Raw genomic sequence first — 22,773 nt, forward strand, 5'->3', positions numbered from 1 at the left:
TATCCATAGTAATTTAAATAAATATTCTGATGCATACATTTCATATTAACCTTTTTTTATTCGCTTACTATACTTTTACCTTGTTAAACACATTTACTCACCTTACAGCTTCCTCTGTCTTTCTGTGTTTCTAATAGTCCATTTGAGGGACAAGCTGGATGGAAGTTGTCACATGTGGGTGATATCATCATATGAGCCCAATATAGAAGTTTGACTTCAAAGTTTCTAGAAACTTTGAACATGTCCATGTCACCACATCCACGCTGGGCCCCTTCAGTCTCTTCTGTAGAACCTATCTTTAGCTACATGGTACACCAGTGTCAGTGCATCTGGTGGCATCAGTCTTGGTTTTTTCCTTCATATTTGATTTAACCTCATACATTTTTTGCCTGATGCCCCAGAAGGAGAATGTTGTCAGCAGCTTTAAGTGCCCTCTGTGTGAACACACCATATTATTTTTTTATTTTATTTTTTTTATTTAACATTTTTATATACCCATTGATAGACATGTGCTTTGCCTGGGGGATGATCACAGTGTCTCAAAGTGCTTCCACTGTGGGACCATTACCTCCAGAGGACATTGTTCCTGGCTAGATCTTATGGAGAAGCTCTTTGGAAGGATCAAGGGCAGCCCATTGACAGAGGCATCAACATTGAGGAACTCAGGAACTACATTGACCACTGGCAGTGCATCAAGAGGGCATTGTTCCTCTCAGCATCAAACACCAGGAAGAAATGAGAAGACAGACCATCATCCAACTCCTCCCATCTGAAGAAAGTGAAGAGTTCTATTTCTTTGGTGCTGACATCGAGGAACTGAAGGCTAAGAAGCATTGGCATTGGACTCCATCAATGAATGATGCCATGAGTTAGGGTCATTCTGGTAACCAACTTGAATCCTCTGAAGTGTTCTCATGGGGAGGAGAGCCCTTTCTCATACTAGGCCTGGAAATTGTGACATCCTCCACAGGGGACTAGATGTCAGCCACTGATTCACCACTGGTATCCTAGGAAGATGTCCTTCACTCTTAGTTCCCATGTGATCTTGGCATTGACAGTTTTTGAGGAGGAGCTGAAGGGAAGGATTCATGAAGCGCTGCATTGTAAGATGAAGAGTACTGCACTGGTATCAATGGCCTCAGTGTCTATGCAAATCAATTTCCAGTCTTTACTGGAGACTCTTTGGGCACTTGGTAGAGTGGCGCTAATGCTGGTTCCCAAAGGAACAATGGCATTGAGTATTGCTATTGATTTCTAGCATATTGTGGGAGGAGGTTTCATCAAGGCGTTCATTGGAGTCTAGACCCCAGAGGACAAGTTCTGCCCTCTCAGAGGCCTTATCTGCAAGCTGGATGGAGCCACAATCCACGCTTCTGACATACTCGGCAGGCTTGGGCTTGAAGTATTCTGAGGTACAGCTATGGATTTGAGGACTTCACTGATCTGAATGAGTCATCTCATCTCCCTTTGGGCCTCCTCTCCTCCACATGAACGGAGAAGGTCTCCTCTGAAGGGGTCCCCCCTCTCCTCAGGTTTGTAGAGTGGTGAAGTCCAGTCCATTTGATTTGCAGGAGAAGGAAGACTTTGGTGCCAAAATGCTTGATATCCTCCAGTTTATGATCCTGTAAGGATATCATGGCAGTGCTCAGCCTTAAGATTCTTCAGAAGACAGCAGTGAGAATGTGGAAGAGTCACCTCTTCTGAAAACATGAAGGTGGACGCAAAATATTGCATCCAGATAGCTTCCAGATTCAAGAAGCAGGAGCTACCTCACCAGTCCGTGGTGGTCAAATCTGCTTTCAAGAAAGCGAAGAGGTCTACAACCCATTCCTCAGTTTCTCCAGGGAGGGATTCTTACATCCTTTAAATGCATCTGATCCCTTCCTCCCAAAAGCCCTCTCTTCCAAAAATCAATTTGGCTAGAGTCAGCAGCAACATTTTCCTTTGGGCTCTTGGCCAAAAGTGGATGACAACTGGTGAGATGAGAAAGTAGGCTGATGACAGGGACAACATTTTTCTCTTGGGTAGGTTCAGTCATTGGTAAAGAGAGAGAGAAGCCATGGCAATCTCCACCGGCCCGCACACACTGAGCCCTCCCCCCATGGCTGGTCCAAAGTCCTCAGTGATCTGCACGTGGCAGCATCATTAGTAATGAAAGGTAGCATGGAGCCTCTGAGCCAGTGCATGCTCATAGAAACCTGCAATGGCTTCAGTCCCTCCTCAACCAAAGGCTTCTTATTATCCCAGAAACTCATGTGAGGGTAGGACCATTGCAGGACCTGTGAGTGCATGCTGGCTCATATTGACTTCTACAGTAATGCTGCTGGTGCCTGAAGAGCGCTGTTATGTGAGGTACTAGTGAATCTAACTGAAGTCTTTGTGACCCCCATTTGGGGTCCTAACCCACAGCTTGGGAAGCCCTGCCTTAGAAAGTCCACCAAATGTTTTGTTTCTTTCAACCAAGCACTGTTTTACTAGTTAGCATTCATTTTGGTTTTCTCGTTTGGGGGCAGGCTGTACCTAGGGATTCCCCATGTGTGAGCACTTCCATCCTGCTTGTCCTCTGAGAAAGCAGACTTACTTGCCTGTAACAGGTTTTCTCTGAGGAAAACCTGCCCACCTGCCCACCTCTCCTTGGGGTTGGTTTTCTAGTTTCTTAGCTGTTATATTGACTGAAGGGGTCATCACATGCATATGGTGATGTGGAGCAAGCTACACAAGCCCAATGGGGCGTGCTCAAAGTTTCTAGAAGCTTTAAGTCAAACGTTTGCACCGGGCTCCATCTGATGATGTTACCCATCCATTCTGGGCTGGGGTGGTGTTATGGTAGAGTTGTGATTTAAGCGTATACTTTTTGATTGTAAAAAACTTGCACATAATTCACCTTTTACAAGTTATACCCTCTTGTCCTGAGAAAACACCTGTTACAAATAAGCAACACTGCTTTCTCTATAAATGGCAAGTAGGAAAATGGTAATCTGTTGCCTAGCCTTAGTAACCCAAAGGCCAATATTTGAAGCTAGCTGGCTATGCTGCTGAATATACCTAGATAAGTCTTAAAGTTAGCCAGCTAAGCTTATCTAGCTAATTTTAGACATGCTATGGGGCACGTCCAGTTAACTTAACTGGATAAGGCTAAATATCGCTACTTATCCGGCTAAATTAACCAGATAGGTAGTGCTGCCTGCTTGCCCACTGATTATCCAGTATACACGGTTTTTAAATTTCTCAAAAAAAAAAAAAGGTTTATCATTGGAAGGAGATTGGCAGTTAATGATTATAGAGAAAATGTCCCTGATAACCCAGAGGGTATCACTAGTGGAGCCTGACGTGAAACTACCAACCCTTTCTACATAAAGATTTTTTGACTAATTTTAATTGATGTAATGAATTGTTTTAATTTGGACCATGGAATAACATTTTCAGCCCCTTACATGATGAAACCATTGATTAAGATAGCATGTCCCTTAAAATATATTATCCACGCTCTTTTTAACTGGTGATAGTTGTTTTCTACTGGACTTAAGTCTTACATGAAATTATGAAAATGCCTTTCATGCAAGAAAGCCCAATTTAAAACCAAACCAAATGGCCATGCATTGACAGCAAATACTAGTGTTGATAGGTTGGGCATATTAAAAGGGTGTATGAGGAAGTGATGTATAGCAAAAATATAAATTCATCTGTTGAGTTTAATATAGCAAAGTATCTCAAGTTGTATCAGAATGTGTGACAGTGACATGAACAATTTATTCTTTTTCATATAGATGTTCAATACAATGATTGACATTAATGTATAAAGCAGAGCTTTATCATTCAAATTTCTGTTTTGTATTAATTTCTTTTAGAGAATAGATCATCTCCTGAAACAAGAATGTTTTACCGAGGCACTGGCTTTAGCTTGGTCTTTTCATGAAGGCAAAGCAAAGGCTGTTGTAGGTAAGTATGCATACACTCCAGTATTCATAAAAATGAAAGGGCAGTTTTGTTCTTAGGTAGATGAGTGTCAAGCACAGTGCTTGAATCAAAAGTGTCTTTGCCAGTACAGATGAGAGAGCCTTTCTTAAATTTCTCTCCCTTGTTCTCATATCTTCTGTGAACAGAAAAAAATGGCCAAAGAACACAACTGTTTTCAGATTGGCCACTTACATAGACTCTGCAGTCTGGTTGAGTGCAGATTGTATTAACAGATCATCTGGAAGATCAAATTGATTGTTTATAGCAACCCTCTTCTTTTTGATTGATTCTTTTTTAATACTTCAGAGTAAAGCACATAGTACTACTTCTTAGTATATACGTGCTTATTTTTAGTGTCTGAGGTAGCTGAATTAAAATTAATTTTAGCCAATGTTCCATACCCTGAACCTTCACATAAATTTGGCTTATAGTTAGACCATTCTTTATTGATCCCTTTTGCTTAAACTTCTTCATTAGCTAGTTTGAATGTCCCACAGTTGGTTGTTATGCTTTATTTATTTATTTAAAAGTTTTTATATACCGCTTATATGATGGGGGTTAGATCAAAGAGGTTGACAGAAAGCACACTCATAATAAAAATATAAAACTCACACACAAAATAAGAACAGATCAAAAAAACAACAAGTCATAACAAAATGTCAAAAGGACAGTAAAAATAGCCTGGCTGAGTGGGATAGACTACATGGAGCTCAGTCCGCTATTGAAATGATAGGTTGAGAAATACAATTTCAGATTATCACATTATGGACATTTTTATGTGTTTGAGATGAGAACACACATGGAAATTCTATTGTAGTGGTTTCCAGGTTAATAACATGTGACAATTCCTGACAGACTTCTGTTACTCTTGCAGGGTTGTCTGGGGATCCAAACAAAAGAAGAACTGTGGTTGCTGATCGGGTGAGTTTTTTTCTGTTCCTGTATTCATAGTAGAGTGCTGACATTTTTCAGTGTTCCAATACAGTTTACTTCCAACTGCTGACTTTTTGATAGAGGGCTGTATCTAGATTTAATCGGAGCCAGCAAATGAGATTCATCTGCACTCAACAGGTGTTACAGGTTCAGACCGTGCACACTGGTATCCTGCCCAGGGGCTCTGACCTGGGGGGCTAATCTCTTATAAACACAGTTCTCCCTAGACAAACAGGATGGTAGTCCTCATATATGGGTGACATTAACAGATGGAGACCTGTCATGGAATACTTTTGTCAAAGTTTCTAGAACTTTGACTGGCACACCGAGCATGCCCAGCAAGCCTCTAACCCTGGAGCCACCAGGGGTCCCCCTTCAGTCTCTTTTTTTTTTCCACGCAGCAAGTTGCCTCGCGGTTAGGAACTCTGTGAGAAATTTCTCACAACTTTCCTCAGGGAACTTTTGAAGTTTAATCTTCCTAAAATCACCCTCACCTGGGTCCCCCATCGTGCTCCGTTCCCTCCGACGCTCGGAAAGTGTTTCCCCGTGGTCTGCGGTCGAGTCCCGACGGCATTCTCCTTGGTGCCCGCCTTTTTTCGATGGCGACCAGGTTCAAAAAATGCCCCGAGTGTCCGAGGACCATGTCCATCATGGACCCGCATACCGTTTGTGTTTTGGGCTTAGGTCCCTCGCATGATATCCATCTATGCCCTAGTTGCGCACAAATGACCCCCAAAGGCCAGCGTGCTCATCTGGATAAGATGGAGCAGTTGTTTGCGTCAAAACGTTCTGCTCCATCGACTCCAGTTCAGTGCTACTGACCGGAGAGGGCTCATCGACCTCTGAGATGCCCCGCTGTGAACATCAGGGAGCGGGTGGCCGTCCGTCACCCACACCTTCGAAAGCATTGGTGTCATCATCCTCTGTGCCGAGCACAGAGAGAAACATCACCACTGGCACTGATGTGCATCCCCGCCCGGTACCGGCACTGATACCGCAGCGTCATCGACTTCCACCGAGCCGCCAGCGAAGAGGAGCCCCCATCCTCCTCTGGACCCGGGACCCCGAGGAGTTCCCCACCGATATTGGTGCAGGGTACTGAGCCTCCACAGATCGCTGTAGAGCATCCAGTAATGCCTAGCCTGCCTCCTACCCCAGCTGCCATGCCATCCATGCCAGCTTTTTGGGAGGAATTGGGCCGCATGGTCCAAGAAACAGTGCTGAATACCCTTCGGGGCTTCCATTCGCCACCGGTGCTGACCCCCATACCGGCACCGGAACCGGCGTCCTCGATGTTTGCACTGCTTGTTGAGCATCTAGACACCCTCATCGGTGCCCTGTCGACTCAGCCCGTGCCATCGGACACGCCATAACCGAGTTGCACATCGAGGCCTCCGCAGGTCACGATTCCCATACTGGGTTCTCGGAGGAAGAAGAAGGGACGTCCGGCCCGATTCCAGCATGGGATCCACTGATGCTGGAGCCCGTTCCAGGGCCATCGGGACTGTTGATGCCTAAGCGCACCTCATCTGCCTCGATGCCCTCGATGCTGCACCGCCGCCTTTGATGTCTATGCCACATCCATCGATGCCACCTTGACATCCATCGATGCCTTCTCGTCCTCTTGATTCTGGCATCCTTCCTCCCTCAAGAATCTCGGTGGGTGAGGAACACACTTCCTATGATTATTTTATTTTATTTATTTACAGTTTATTTATACCGGTATTTGAGGGTACATCATATCGGTTTACAGAGAACTTAACAGAAATTACGATAAACAAGGGAGGGGAGAACAGGGGAAGTCAAGGGACACTGAACGCTGTATTCAAAAGAACAAGGAGAAGTAACTTTATCTACAGGGGAGATAGAATAATATACAATTGGAATATACAAATAAGATAAATAAAGTATAGTACTGTACAAAGGGTATACGTGGAGGTTAGAAAAGGGGTGGGGTAGGTAGATGACAGAATATCAAAGGGAATGGTAAAGGGGGGAGGGAGGGAAGACTGAGTCTATTCTGGGTATGCCTGCTTGAAAAGCCATGTATTAAGTTTCTTTTTGAATTTTTGTGTACATGGCTCTAAGTGGAGGTCGGGGGCATGCTGTTCCAGAGGGGGTGGGGCCTGCGATGGAGAAAGCTTGTTGTTTAGTGGAGATGAAATGTATGGTCTTAGGGGAGGGAGTGAATAGGCAGCCTCTGTAGGCGGTTCTGGTGGGTCGGTCGGAGGAGAGGAAGTGGAGAGAGCTTTCAAGCCACTGGATGTTGTGAGAATGTAGTGTTTTGTTGATCACGGTGAGGTTTTGTAGGTTATGTGTGAGGATATGGGAGCCGATGAAGTTCCTTGAGTACAGGGGTAATATGGTCGGATTTGTAGGTGTTGGTAAGAATTCTGGCTGCTGCATTTTGTAGCATCTGAAGGGGTTTGATAGTGGTGAAGGGGAGGCCAAGTAGGAGGGAGATTCTGTAGTCTAATTTAGTGAGAATGTTTGCTTGCAGGACTGTGCGGAGGACACATCCTCAGACCAATTCTCACAGGATTCCAAGGAATTGCTTTCAGAGCCTTCACCCCTGGAGGAAAGGCGTCGTTCTCCCCCGGAGGACCTCTCTTTTGCCAGCTTTATCAAAGAGATGTCTGAGTCCATACCATTCCCACTAATAATGGAGGAGGACACTCGCCACAAAATGTTGGAGGTCTTACAATTTGTAGATGCTCCAAAAGAGGTGATGGCGATACCAGTTCACAGAATTCTGCTTGACCTCTTGCACTGCCTGTGGGACCATCCAGTTACTGTTCCTCCAGTAAACAGGAAGACAGATGCTACTTACCTGGTCCAACAAGCCCCAGGTTTTCAGAAGAGCCAATTGCCCCACCATTCTGTGGTTGTGGAATCAGCCCAGAAGAAGGCTAAAAGGTCCCGTCCACACTCCACTGCCCCTCCTGGAAAGGATCAAGAAGGCATTGGATGCATTGGGACGTAGGTCTTTCAAGGGTCCATGTTGATAGGATGAATAGCAGCATATCAATATGATCCAATATAACAGAAATCTCTGGAAACAAGTCCAGGATTTTGCAGAGAATCTACCACAGCAACAAGAAGACACCTTGTCCTCCATCCTACAGAAAGGATTGGAAGCAGGTAAGCACGAGGTCAGAGCTGCTTACGACTCTTTTGAAACAGCATCCAGAGTCTTAGCAGCGGGCATCATGCTAGAAGACGCTGGGCATGGCTCAAGGCCTCAGACCCAGAGGTGCAGGATAAACTTGCAGATCTCCCCTGTACAGGAGAAAACCTGTTCGGGGACAAAATCCAAGACACAGTGGCCCAGTTAAGACCATCATGAGACCCTGTGTCAACTATCAACTGTCACCTCAGATGCAGGGACGTCAGAAAGCAATTCTACAGACCATGCAGATATTATCTTCCTGCGTCCTGTGCTCAACCAGCTCGGGGCCCTCAGAGACGACATACCCACCAAACGAGGACACCTAGAGCGCAGCCTGATCCACAAGCTGGTCCTGTGACCAGTTTTTGACTCCTTTCCAAAGAGCAGCAACCATCCCCCCTTGATCCTGCAATTCAATCCATCGGTGGGAGGCTGTCTTTGACACTTTGCAACCAATTGGCATCCAATTACCATGGACCAGTGGGTGCTATCCATCATAACCCACTATTACCGTCTAAATTTTTCAACTGTACCCCCAGACTCCCCACCCAGTCTAGCGTGGAGCTGGAAAGATCACACAACACTTCTCGATTCAGAACTCTCAACCCTTTTGTGTGCCAGGGCCGTAGAACCTGTTCCCTTGACCCTGCAGGGGAGAGGGTTCTACTCCAGGTATTTCCTAATTCCAAAAAAGACCGGTGGCCTCTGGCCTATTCTGGACCTCCACACATTGAATATATTTCTTTACAAGGAACCTTTCAGGATGGTGTCCCTAGGCACCATGCTTCCTCTACTACATCAAGGGGATTGGCTCTGCTCTGTGGACCTTCAGGACACATATGTCCATATTGCAATCTTCCCTCCTCATTGCAAGTACCTACGATTTGTACTGAGACACAGGCATTATCAATACAGAGTACTGCCATTCGGCCTGGCCTCGGTGCCTCGAGTGTTCACCAAATGCCTGGCAGTAGTGGCTGCACATTTACGCCGCAGGGGCATACACGTCTTTCCATATCTGGACGACTGGCTCATAAAAAGCCAGTCCAGACAAGGAGCCCTCGACTTCCTTGGTCTCACTATATGGCTCCTGCACTCACTGGGTTTTCTGATCAACTACCCGAAATCCCACTTGACTCCGTCTTACCATCTCTCCTTCATAGGAGCAGACCTAGACACCACAGTAGCCAGAGGCTTCTTACCCAACGACCGGGCGACCATGCTGTCCAACCTAGCCAGCTCTATCTGCGGTTAACAAACAGCCTCAGCTCCCCATCTGCTCATATTACTCTGCCACATGGCATCGACAGTCGATGTCACCCGAATGGCAAGCTTAGCCATGATACTGACACAATGGACTTTAAAATCACAGTGGCATCAATCCACTCAGCCGCTTATGTCCCATGTCCACATAACCAGTCAACTTCGTTTGTCTCTTGCTTGGTAGACGCACAAGGCCAACTTACAAACAGGTCTACCCTTCCACCAACCAGCTCCTCAGGTGACCTTAACCACGGATGCCTCCAACCTAGGTTGGGGAGCCCATGTCGAAAGCCTTCAAACCCAAGGGACTTGGACAAGAACCGAAGCGACCTGTCAGATAAACTTCCTGGAGCTTCGGGCGATGCGGTACGCCCTCTATGCATTCAAGGAATGCTTCTCCAACAAGGTAGTCTTAATCCAAACAGACAACCAAGTTGCAATGTGGTACCTAAACAAACAGGGGAGCACGGGCTCTTATCTGCTCTGCCAAGAGGCAGCGCATATTTGGGCCTGGGCCCTGTCGCACCAATTCTACTGCGATCCACTTATCTGGCAGGCACAGAGAATGCACTGGCAAACTGCCTCAGCCAATGTTTCCAGCCCTACGAAGGGTTCTTGGATCCCTCTGTTGCGAGCAGAATCTTCCACCAGTGGGATCAACCCATCATTGACCTCTTTGCGTCCAAACTGAACTGCAAAGTGGAATGCTTCTACTCCCTGCACAGGGACCGGATAGCACCAACCATGGATGCCTTCGCCCGTCCCTGGAATCCGTCACCCTCTGGTTCCGCTTATAAGCAAGAATCTCGTGAAGCTACAACAGGACCGAGGCACCATTATACTCATAGCCCCGTATTGGCCACGCCAAGTCTGGATTCCCATACTTCTCGATCTCTCTGTCCAGGATCCCATTCGCCTGGGCATGGAGCCCAGCCTCATCACATCCAGGGCTTTCTCTCTTCTCTCTCTCTGTCTCTCCTTATACACTACAAATGCTTGTGAAGCAGTGGCATTCCCTCCCTCTGAGTTCTTATCAAATTTCAGACACTGCTGTGTGGTCTTCATTCTAGCTGTCAGGCTTTCTCATTTTAGACTTGGTGGAATAACTAAATAAACAGACTCTTGCCTGTTCGTAAACATTTCACAGTGCAAGACAGTAAACAGGAGTTCACTGTGCGATAGAGAAGGTACAGAGAAGGGCTACCAAAATGATAAGGGGAATGGAACAGCTCCCCTATGAGGAAAGACTAAAGAGGTTAGGACTTTTCAGCTGGAGAAGAGACGGCTGAGGGTGGGATATGATAGAGATGTTTAAAATCATGAGAGGTCTAGAACGGGTAGATGTGAATCGGTTATTTACTCTTTCGGATAGTAGAAAGACTAGGGGGCACTCCATGAAGTTAGCATGGGGCACATTTAAAACTAATCAGAGAAAGTTCTTTTTTACTCAATGCACAATTAGACTCTGGAATTTGTTGCCAGAGGTTGTGGTTAGTGCAGTTAGTATAGCTGTGTTTAAAAAAGGATTGGATAAGTTCTTGGAGGAGAAGTCCATTACCTGCTATTAAGTTCATTTAGAGAATAGCCACTGCCATTAGCAATGGTAACATGGAATAGACTTAGTTTTTGGGTACTTGCCAGGTTCTTATGGCCTGGATTGGCCACTGTTGGAAACAGGATGCTGGGCTTGATGGACCCTTGGTCTGACCCAGTATGGCATTTTCTTATGTTCTTATGTTCTTAGGTTGGCCTGTGGCCTTCAAACTAGTTTGTGTCTGGGTGAAAACTCTGAATCCATACGGCCTATCCTCTCTCTCTCTCTCTCTCTCTATATATATATATATATATATCCTCAGCAAAAGTAACAAAAAAATAACTCCAACAACAGGCCAGTCCACACAAGTGGGTTATGCACCTCTACTAGCAGATGGAGACGGAGTAAAGCTGATTCACTGACTTCACAGACATATAGCCCTGCCCTGACATCAGACCGCTAGTATTCTCAATCTCCAGAAGATGGTGAACATGCATCACTCTACTGGGGATTGTTTGTAGTAATTAAAAAAAAAAAAAAAAAAAAGATGAGAAATAAGAAGAATATAGAAGATTCCGGAGCACCACTTGAACTCCTGAGGTGACACCCGTTTGGTCCCTCCCTCATTTGAGCATTTTGAGTCTGGGAGCCTGGCCAGGCGTTGACTTAAAAGAAAAAAGACCAAAAAGCGGTTAGCAGCAAGGTGATGCTTAGTGGTGATGGCTTGTGCCCTCTCCCCCACCCCACCCTGTAGCCAGTGACCCATTTGTGCTGTCAGCCAGGGAGGGCTGTGCTTAGGTAAAAAAACACAAAAACAAAAAAACCCCGAAGAGTAGGGAAGTTTTAATCCCCCTCTCTTTTTCTTACTGGGTCTTCTTTCCTTGATGTTTGTGCTCTGCATCTCTTACCCTCTTTCCCTCTCATTTCTCTGCTGAAGGTAGTGTAGGGCGGAGGTGGCTCGGGCTCAGCGGGTTGTGCAGCCTTTGACTAGGCCCCGCTCCTCAGACTCTGTTCTGGAAGCTACCTGGAAGGCTGCAGCAGTGTATTCTGGCCACGCGGTGGTGTATTGACATAAGCTCTTAAGGCTGCGGCCTATATTTGTGCATGTTTTTCCACGTAGGGGTATTTGTACGCATATGTCTGTGGCCTAGTTTTGAGTACATAGGTATGCATGGAGTACTTGTGTGCGTTCAACCACAGCTTACTTTTGGGTGTGTATTTGTGCATACACTCCCAAACACTGTGGGCACACAAGAAGCCACCCAGGGTTCAGTGCAGGAAAACTATGGCGCCGGGGACAAAGCAATCTAAGTGCCTAGCTATCTGTGAGGCTTGCCATAACCTCCGTACACTTAACTTTTAAATGCTAATCAGAATAAAAAGGTCTTCAGCAATTTCTTGTAAAGCTTTAATGGAAGATATTGTCCATAGTTGGTCCGGAACAGTATTCCATAGAGAGAGAAGTGCTATTGAGAATGTCATCTCTCTAATTTCACACAAACGCACTTGCCTAACAGAAGGAACTGACGACGTAGTGACAACTGCGGATTATATATTTTTAATAATGCACAGTGTTACAGGGTTGTAAGTATTAAAATGTCAACCCAGTTCTGTCTGTTATGACAGCAACATAAGAAATACCATGCTGGCTAAGAACAATGGTTCATTGAACCCAGAATTCTGTGTCTGACAATGGCATTTCATCTGTAGGAAGGATTCTCAGGAATACAAGAAGTTGCCATACTGGGGCAGACCGAGGGTCCATCAAGCCCAGGATCCTGTTTCCAACAGTGGCCAACCCAGGTTACAAGTACCTGGCAAAATTCCAAAACATTAAATAGATCAATACTACAAATGCCAGTAATAGCAGTGGCTATTCCTAAGTCAACTTGATTAATAGCAGTTTAAAGATTTCTCCTCCAGGAACTTATGCAAACCTTTTTTAAACCAAGCTGCACTAACTGGCCTAACCACATCCTCTGTCAATGAATTCCAGAGTTTAATTGTACATTGAGTGAAAAAGAATCTTTTTCACCAATTTGATTTAAATGTGCTACTTGTTAACTTCATGGAGAATCCCCCTAGTCCTTCTATTATCCAAAAGAGTAAATAACCGATTCACATTTACCCATTCTAGGCCTTTTATGATTTTATAGATCTCTATCTTATTCCCCCTCAACCGTCTCTTCTCCAAGCTGAACAGCCTTAACCTCTTAAGCATTTCCTCATAGGGGAGCTGTTCCATCCCCTTTATCATTTTGGTTGCCCTTCTCTGTATCAGCTCTAGTGCAACTACATCTTTTTTGAGATGTGGCGACCAAAATTGTACACATGGTGTGGTTTCACCATGGAGCGATTAAGAGGCATTATGACATTCTCTCTTTTATTCACCATTCCCTTCCTAATAATTCCTAACATTGTTTGCTTTTTTGATGGCTGCAGCACACTGCTTTGCTTTGTTTATATTTTCTGTATTTGATATTGTAATCGTCGTTGAACAAAAATTCGGAATATAAATTATTGTAAATAAAATAAATGTGCTATAATATCCTTTTTCTTGGCCCTTTGGAAATTAATTATTCCAGGACCAATATGGCTACTAGAAGTTGGAAGCAGACATAGTCTCTCTGCTTATTTTACTATGCTGTTATGTAACTGAAAACTAGGAAATCTAAAGAACCAAAAAATGTAATCAAGTCTCTATTTTTCATTGCTAGCCACCATATAGGATTTCAAAGCATATTCAAATTAGTTCTTTAAAACCCGATGTATGCAAATGTATTTATGCATTTCAATTTGTATTGCTAAGACCACATATGTGTTTTGAGGACTATACTTTGTATTATATTGTATTTCCTTGCAGATGATAGAAATTATTTTCCAGTATGCAGACCGTGCTTTGAAGAAATGCCCAGACCAGGGCAAAATCCAAGTGATGGAGCAGCATTTCCAGGTAAAACAATGACTTTTTCTGCCATGGTATGCACTTGTGGATTTAAAGTGGTACTGCTAGCAAGATTTGTACCTAAATATTTCAGTTGGCAGTCACATTAAATCATTAAGATCGTATTTTTTATTTTGATTTAAATTCCATCTCCTAAGAATATAATGGAGTGTTAAGCATTTGAAAGTTCCTTCTATGTAACCGCTTCCAGCATTATGGATCTAAGTAAATTAGGATGATATTTTCCTTGATCTCAACAGAATTTTATGCAGGATTCACCCTGATGAATGTAAAAGAAATATATTAGAACAGCTGAGAGACAAGAGGATTTTGTATAGAGAGGCACAGTTGTGGCTATGTGGTGGATGGAAAAGTGCAGCATGTCTGTGGTTAGGTGTTCAGGGAGGCAATAGGGGATAGGCTGTGGGTGCAGGGATACCGCAGATAATGGGCATCTGAGACATTTTGGCTGGGAGGCCTTCCTGCTCCCGGATTTATCTGAGCTTTTGGGTGGCGGTGGGAGGGGTGTTGCGTCGAGGCAACATGACTCCTACTTCATGGTGGCCAAGAGGGAGGGTTGGGTCTTCCAGCTGTCTGCATCCATCGGGGATGATGACACTCTGCTCCCTGATTGGCCCAGTGCTGAGCACAATGACATCATCGGGACGCAACTCAACACCGATCCACTTGATTGGCCAAGAAGCAGAGTGCAGTGACGTCATTTTGGGGGTAGGGCCAGCAGAAGATTTAAAGTCCCACCGGTAACTGCTACATGTCCTCTTCTTTGGAGGCCCTGATGCACTATTGTCTTCGTATGCAAGATGCATACACCAGTGACTACGTGCTCGACATGACCCTCTCCCCCAACCCTCTCCTTCCTCCTGTTAAAGGGAAAGTCATCCTTCGAGATTCGGCACAAAAAAAAGAAATTATATATATATATATATATATATAGTCAAAGTTTAAGATTGGAGGAGGAAGGACTTTCCCTGCACAGGAAGTAGGGGCAGGTCTCAGGGTCAACAGTGATACTTGCACTTCTCCTGCTGTTGTGAGATATATAAAAAAAAAAAGGAAAACAAAACCGCTGGTGAGGGTTTCTGTTTCATTCAAATTTAGAATTTCTGTGGATAGAATTAAAAAAAAAAAAAAAATTAATTGGATAATTAAACACAGAGATCCACACTAGGGTTGAAGGAATGGTTTGAGGCAGAGAGGGTATTGCATCTGCTTCTTGGGGTTGGCGGTGAATTGCGATGAATGTCCCATAGGCCAATGGCTTTGGCTCGGCAGGCCCGAACACTGTGCGCTACAGGAACGTTAGTGGTTCCTGATACAATGGTGCCTGTTGGGATGGATCTCTCAGATTCCGACCTCACAGCGCACCAACCCGTTGACATTTCTAACCAGAAGCGATCCAGAAGCCAATGGGGATGAGGTAGGGCATCCATGCCAGTCCCAGAACCACTCAGAAACAGTCCTTTAAGGGCCATAGTGCATCCCATACAAATTCCTATCACTCAGGTGTTGCAGCCTCAGGGCCATGGCAGAAAAGGAAGGGGGAAGAGCAGGTTATGATCAAAGATTTCCATCCCTGAACTTATGCCCAAGGATCAGGTTGACTCCATAATATATGGGGTCAGGGTAGCACCACCAGATATTGTGGTGGTAAAGCCGCAGACACCCGAAAGGCAGGTATTGGCAATCTCACTACTCCGATAACAGGAATTTCACAGAAGGTTGGGAGGCAAGCACAGCACAGATCCCTAGCTTATTCCACCCCTGGCTCCCCAAGTGGGCGAGCTGGCACAAAATCCAGATCCCCGATGGCATACTATATCCATAAATGGGCAGGCATGAGATGTGCTCCAGATCAACATCACAGGGGAGATCTAGGTCACCTTCTGGGAGGCTCCAGGGAATATACGTTTCATAGTCGGGATTTTTGGCACCTCTGGGGGGTCATGGACAATTGCAGATCACATGCAGGGTCCAGATTGCCTTCTAGAAGGTCCTGGATGAGCTGCAGATCTCCGCAAATATATCAAATAGAGGATCTGAGATCCCTGCATAAATACCACAAGAAGAACCAGGGATCACCCTGTAGATATTATGTGGAAGGCAGATACCCGATCAGATATGATGAACATCATGACATAGCTTACTGACTGCATAGGTGAGTGATATTATTCACCTTGTAGACATTATGGGATAGATTTTACAAAATTACGCACACGCGTACTTTTGTTCGCGCCCCAGGTGCAAACAAGAGTATGCGGGATTTTAATAGATACGCGCGTAGCCGTTAAAATCCGGGATTGGCACGCACAAGGCTGAGCAAAATCGGCAGCCTGCGTGCACCGAGCCGCACAGCTGGCCTCCGTTCCCTCCAAGGCCGCTCCAAAATCGGAGCGGCCTCGGAGGAAACTTTCCTTCTGCCTCCCCCCACCTTGCCCTCCCTTCCCCTACCTAACCCCCCCCCCCCCCCCAGCCCTATCTACCCCCCCCACCTTTATTCCAGAAGTTACGCCTGCTCGAGGCAGGTGTAACTCATGCTGCTGGCACGCCATGTTCCGGTCCGGGGGCTGGTTCGGAGGCCGCAGTCACGCCCCCCCGGGCCGGAACCACACCCGCGGCCCCGCCCCCGGAATGCCCCAGATGACGCGCCGCCGCGACATGCCCCGACACGCCCCCCCCAGGAAAGCCCCGGGACTTATGCGCGTCCCAGGGCTTGCGCGCGCGCACCGAGCCTATGCAAGATAGGCTCGGCGCACGCAGGGGGGGTTTGGGGTAGGTTTTCGGGGGTTACGTGCGTAACCCTTTGAAAATCTACCCCTATATGCAACGACATCAGTGCACACACCATTCTCCATATAGAAGGCATAAGATTTCCTCGGGCTTTAAGATTTGTTTACCAGGCTACAGGTATTGCTATTCTCTCAAGCGAGGCCGTTGACAGGAATATCAGCCAATAGACACTCTGCCTCCTCATATGCGAGCTAATACAGTGGGTGTGAACATGACAGCAACTGACTGCACAGGGCAAGGGGACGCCTCCTCTGGGCAGGCAATGCCTCTAGAACCTGATATTCTGTCATCAGCCGAGATCCTTGCTCCAGCTCTGGTGGGGTCCACTGCATATGGTGAGTCTCTCGATATGAGCGAACACATACAGATAGGAGAAAAAAGAAGGGGAAAGCGCACTACACTCAGGCAATCATCGCATTCTACATGGAACGCCTCATCCCTTATTTCGTCTTCTAGCGTGTCTCAGTCCTTCTGTTGCTGCTGGGACAGATGGTTTGGCAGAGCAAGAAGGTATGGGGTTGGCTGGAGTTGAGCGTGAGTCGTGGGAGGCAGTATCTAGGTTGATTTGCTGGTGCATTAGTCACCAGTATTACATCGACATTTTCAGGCTATTGGAGGGGCATAGAAAAAGGGGTCAGATTCGGAAGAAGAGGAAATGTGAAGTGGAAGTGAACAGGTTACCTCAGAGGGAAATAGTTAATTGGGTGCAGGCTTTTGCCCGGATAGCCTTGGTGGTTGCCCGTGCAGACCCTTCCATGGTATACAACCCTTATGGTGTTATTTGGACTCCATTTTGGGTGCATACAAAGAGTACAGTTGATTTGCGTGGCTCAACTATGATGAAGCCTTCTTGGATAGGATGTCAAGAAAGAGTTCCATATCCTGGGGTACACATGATGTGGGATTATAGCTCACCAAGATGACGGATAGGGCATATGATGCCAAAGGAAACACAAGATCCTATCGGAAAATGGGAAGGAGTGGGAGCAACCACAAGCACCCCATATACCAAAATATAACAAAATAAATTCCAATATAACCCTAGAGTACTGTTTTCATATGTAAAAGACCTAACCAATCCCATTGTAACTCCCACAGCAAACAGCTCTTATAATTGTAATACAATTGTACAATATTTTAAGGAAAAAACCTTAAACATACTAAAAAACATACCTCCCCAGAATTCTAACCAAATTGTTCTACCAAGTAACCCCAAAGACCATTTAACCACCTTTGACACAGTTTCATCGCTTGAAATTGAAGGTATAATTAAAAAAAATGAACCCAGCTGCTCACCCAATTGACCATATTTCAAAAAAACTACTAAAAACAGTCACCAATATAGTCTCCAAACCTATTGCCAATATAATTAACCTATCCATTACTGAAGCACACATCCCATACATTTTAACATCCGCAATAGTGAAACCTATCACAAAAAACCACAATCCAATTCATATGATCTTTCAAACCTAAGACCCATTTCTAATTTACCTTGTATTTAAAAAATTATAGAGAAAGTAATTAACAATCAACTAACAGATTATCTTGAAAAGCATGGTACACTGTATCCGGCACAACATGGATTTAGAAAATATTTTAGCATTGAGACCCTTTTAACTTCACTACAAGATGATATCCTCAGAGGAGCCGATAACAGCCAAACTTACTTCCTAGTCATGATAGATATTTCAGCAGCCTTTGACACAGTTAATCATAAAATCCTCCTTGATAGACTAAACGAAATAGGCATTAAAGACTCCGCATTAAAATGGTTTAACTCCTACTTAAAAAAAAAATAGAACCTTCAAAGTAAAATTTCTTGATAATGAATCACAACCAATCGATCTCCACTATGGAGTACTACAGGGATCCTCGCTATCCTCAATACTTTTTAACATTTCTATGCTCCCACTGTGCAGAATTCTATCAGGCCTCTGTCTAACACATTTTGTCTATGCTGACTACGTTCAGATTTTAATATCGATCCAAAAATCTATCGACCAAACTCTTAAGCTCTGGGAAATAAACCAATCCGCCATTGAAAAGGTATTAACCCAAATGAATCTTTCCCTAAACACTAATAAAACTGAAATTCTATACATCTCACCCAAATTAAGCAAGACTAAAGAGCTTGAAATTCAAGAAGCAGCAAAAAATTGCCCCATCTCCCTAGAAGTACGAGACCTAGGGGTTCTCATAGATGGTGAATTCTCAATGAAATCTTGCGTTAAAAAAATCATAAGCGATGGTTATTTTAAATTCAATATCCTCAAAAGATTAAAACCCCTCCTATTCCCAAAAGATTTTAGAACCGTTTTACAGGCACTTGTCTTGTCAAAATTAGACTACTGCAACTCACTACTTTTAGGATTACCCGCAAATATTACAAGACTATTGCAACTCTTGCAAAATTCAGCAGCTAGACTATTGACAGGAACTAGAAGATCTGGACATATCACCCCAAAATTGAAAGAACTTCACTGGCTACCGGTCAAATACAGGGCCCAGCATAAAATATTGTCCCTAATCCATAAAACCCTCTACAATGAAAAAATGGAATGGCTAACTTCATCACTTCATTTCCACATCCCTTCTAGAATAACTAGATCAACCGGAACAGGGATGTTACTAATTCCTTCCCCTAAAATTGACCATCTAAATAACGTAAGAGAAAGGACCATCTCTATTGCTAGACCCCAACTATGGAACTCTATTCCACAGGAATTAGGATTAGAAGCAGATATCAAATTATTTAAAAAGGGCATTAAAACTTGGCTTTTTAAACAAGCCTTCCAAGAACTATTAACAGAATAAGTTCAAACTGATGATTTTATACCAAGGTAATGTATATATTTTTGATTTTATTATCTCTACTCCTACTATACTGTCTCTATAATTGATTAAATTTTTAGATTATTTAACCTACTATTTTTAATTTACTATTTTATTTATGTACATTATGAAACTAGCTATTTCCTTTCTAGTTTTGGAAATGCAAATATTTTTAAATGAATATTTGCTAACTACTGCAAACCAATTTGATATGCTTGCATGAAAATTCGGTATATAAAAATTATTAAAAAATAAATACCAAACAGTGTTTCCTGGAGGTTCAAAAGAGGCGCATGCACTGTGACCTAGTGTCGATACAAGCACGTCTGCAATAGATGAGCAGCCCCTCACCTGGCCAACAAATGTTCCCAAAAAGACCATGAGTGAGACCCATGCCATCGCCCTTACCCCCCTGTCTGGCAGCGCATAGTGCCTTGGTTAACATGGTATCCTAATAGAGCTGCAACTAACACGATAATGAGTAGTTTCGATTGGAGTTTTGTCATTCTGCTTATGGGTCTGTGACGCATTGTGTCCATCACTAATGCACCTTCCGCACACCAGAAGTCTGATATAATTAAAGAAAAACTGGCAGCGGAAATCTGTTTAGGGCAAATTGTGGGCTGTTTTTGAATCCTCCATTCAACACTTTAGTGTGCTTCCCTTTCACAATAGTTCCAAAGTAGGACTCCGGGAATTACAGGCTCATACATAACCTGTCTTTCCCAAAAGGTGCCTCTGTGAATGACGGTATTCCTATAGAATACTACTTGGTTCGGTGTGCATCCTTTGAAAATGCATTGACATTACTCAGAATGGCTGAGCAGGTAGTTTTGATAGCAAAAGCTGATAGTCAGCCTTTTGGCTGTTGCCTATTCACCCTGACAGATTTGCACTTTTAGGCTTTCAGTTTGAATGAGCCTGTTACTCCATGTCTGCCAATCGGATGCTCTGTTTCATGTGCATACTTTAAAATATTAGCTCCTTCCTGCACTGGGCAATGGAAGATGCAGCTAACTCGAAGTTCATAGTGCACTACTTGGACGACTTACTATTTGTGGGAAAGGAGGGCACAGACGATTGTGCATGGCTATATAACACCTTTCGTCATATTGCACATGCATTTGCAATATGCATGTGCAATATGCATGTTGCACATACTAGTTCTACAGTCTGATTTAGAATCATGATATCTCTTATGTAAATACTCAAAACTCTAAGCTTGCTCACATTTTATCATGAGGTTCGGCCTCTGCTTCCATCCCATACTCCATTGTATATAGTAACTTATTGTATATAATTATTTATCTTTCGTTCTCCCCCTCTTTTTTTTTTTTTTTTTCCTCCTCCCTGTTAAGGCAACCTTGTTATAATGTAACTTTTATGCTCCTTCTAAATATCTCTTGTTGAATTGTTGGTTATAGTTCTGCTTAGTTCAATGTAAACCGAGTTGATTTGATCTGTATCAAGAAAGTCGGTATATAAAAGCCTTAAATAATAATAAATAATTTGGTGTCCCCTTGCCAAACGACAAGTCGCAGAGTCCGGCAAATGTCATCACTTTTACCGACCTGGCGGGAACCCCCCCTCCTAGGGCAGACTCCATCAGTCCTCACGTTCTTGGCATAAGAACATGCCATGCTGGGTCAGACCAAGGGTCCATCAAGCCCAGCATCCTGTTTACAACAGTGGTCAATCCAGGCCATAAGAACCTGGCAAGTACCCAAACCTGCCACTACCTGGGGAAGAAAGTGTTAATGGGTGGGATTTCCCTCCCTTCACCCCAGGAAAACAAATGGGACTGTGAACAGGCTGGCAGTATGTACAAGTATATACAGGTTTATTAGACTATATAAGTATATACATTTCTACTTGACTATGTACATCGCTTATAGGATGACAAACACACGTATATACTCATAGTTAATAGTATCAAGCCACATAAATATATACATTTCTACAAATATTTGTCAATTTGGGATTGTTGGCCCCCACAGCATATCACAGTATAGAATATTTATTTATTTATTTATTTTATTTGTATGTTTTATATACCGAAGTTTGGCGCAGACCTTCACTCCGGTTTACAGGTATAACAACAGTTTACATGAACAATCAAATGGTTTACATTAATAACTATGGGAGAATGATTTAGTAACTATAACAGCTAAGTTTTAGAGGTTTAACAGTGAAGTACTATATCACATTGAAAATATTTTACAAGTGAGAAAACTACTGGTTACAATGAAAACAAATGATTATAATGATAAATATATAGGGAAGGTAAAGTTATAGGATGATATTGTAGGGATGTGCAGCAGGGACGGATATGTTCGATTCGGTATTCGTATTCGTCGGGACCCAAATCCGTTACATCCGTTTTCGGGGAAACCCAATTTGTCCATTAGTTACATATGGTATTCATTTCCCATTAAAGTTTAAAAAAAACCCAAAACAAAATCCATCCCAACCCTTTAAACTTAATTAACTACAACCCCCCACCCTCCTGACCCCCCCATGACTTGCCAAAAGTCACTGGTGGTCCAGAGGGGGTCCTGGAGCGATCTCTTGCACTCGGGCCGTCAGCTGCTGGTATTCAAAATGGCGCCGATAGCCTTTGCCCTTACTATGTCACAGGGGCTACCGGTGCCATTCATCGGCCCCTGTCACATGGTAGGAGCACAAGATAGCGCCGGCCGTCCATTGCTCCTACCATGTGACGGGGGCTGGCCAATGGCACCGGTAGCCCCTGTGACATAGTAAAGGCAAAGGCTATCAGTGCCATTTTGAATACCGGCAGCCGATGGCCCGAGTGCAGGAGATCGCTCCAGGACCCCTGCTGGACCACCAGGGACTTTTGGCAAGTCTTGGGGGGATTAGGAGGGTGGGGGTTTTATTCATTAATGATACGTTGCATTCGTGAGGATTCGCCATAAATTTCAGAACCCCACGAATGCAACGAATAGGGACCTATACGTTGCGGATTGCGCATTCGTTCAAAATGAATGTACATCCCTATGATATAGTGTTTAACGATGAATATATTGATTGAGTTGGGTAGGATAACATTGAATTGTTTACCCTATTCCATCTTTGTAGGCTTGTCGGAATAACCAAGTTTTGAGTAGTTTTTAAAATATTTTTGTGTTTTGTAGTCTTAGGTTTTCCGGTAGGGAATTCCAGAGACATGGACTGGCTGTCGAGACTGCTCTTTCTCTTACTGTGGTAAGATTGGCGGCTGTGACTGAGGGGATATCTAGCAGGGCTTTGTTTGTTGATCTTGTGTTACGTTGAGGATTGTGTTTTTGTATTATGGTGTTTAGGCAGTCG

At 44.1% G+C, this 22,773-nt stretch overlaps 1 protein-coding gene across 5 annotated transcripts in view; it reads left to right on the top strand.

The window, feature by feature from the left end:
- The window catches only part of VPS8 (VPS8 subunit of CORVET complex), an 818,099-nt gene that overhangs the window by 201,754 nt on the left and 593,572 nt on the right, over positions 1 to 22,773 (top strand). For all 5 annotated transcript variants that reach the window (XM_029606199.1, XM_029606197.1, XM_029606196.1 and 2 more), the window contains 3 exons: positions 3,849 to 3,939; positions 4,832 to 4,878; positions 13,720 to 13,809. In XM_029606199.1, coding sequence (XP_029462059.1) covers positions 3,849 to 3,939; positions 4,832 to 4,878; positions 13,720 to 13,809 — 228 coding nt within the window. The remainder of the gene's footprint in view (positions 1 to 3,848; positions 3,940 to 4,831; positions 4,879 to 13,719; positions 13,810 to 22,773) is intronic.

The sequence above is a fragment of the Rhinatrema bivittatum genome, chromosome 6, assembly GCF_901001135.1.
Source record: "Rhinatrema bivittatum chromosome 6, aRhiBiv1.1, whole genome shotgun sequence".
Classification (NCBI taxonomy): domain Eukaryota; kingdom Metazoa; phylum Chordata; class Amphibia; order Gymnophiona; family Rhinatrematidae; genus Rhinatrema; species Rhinatrema bivittatum.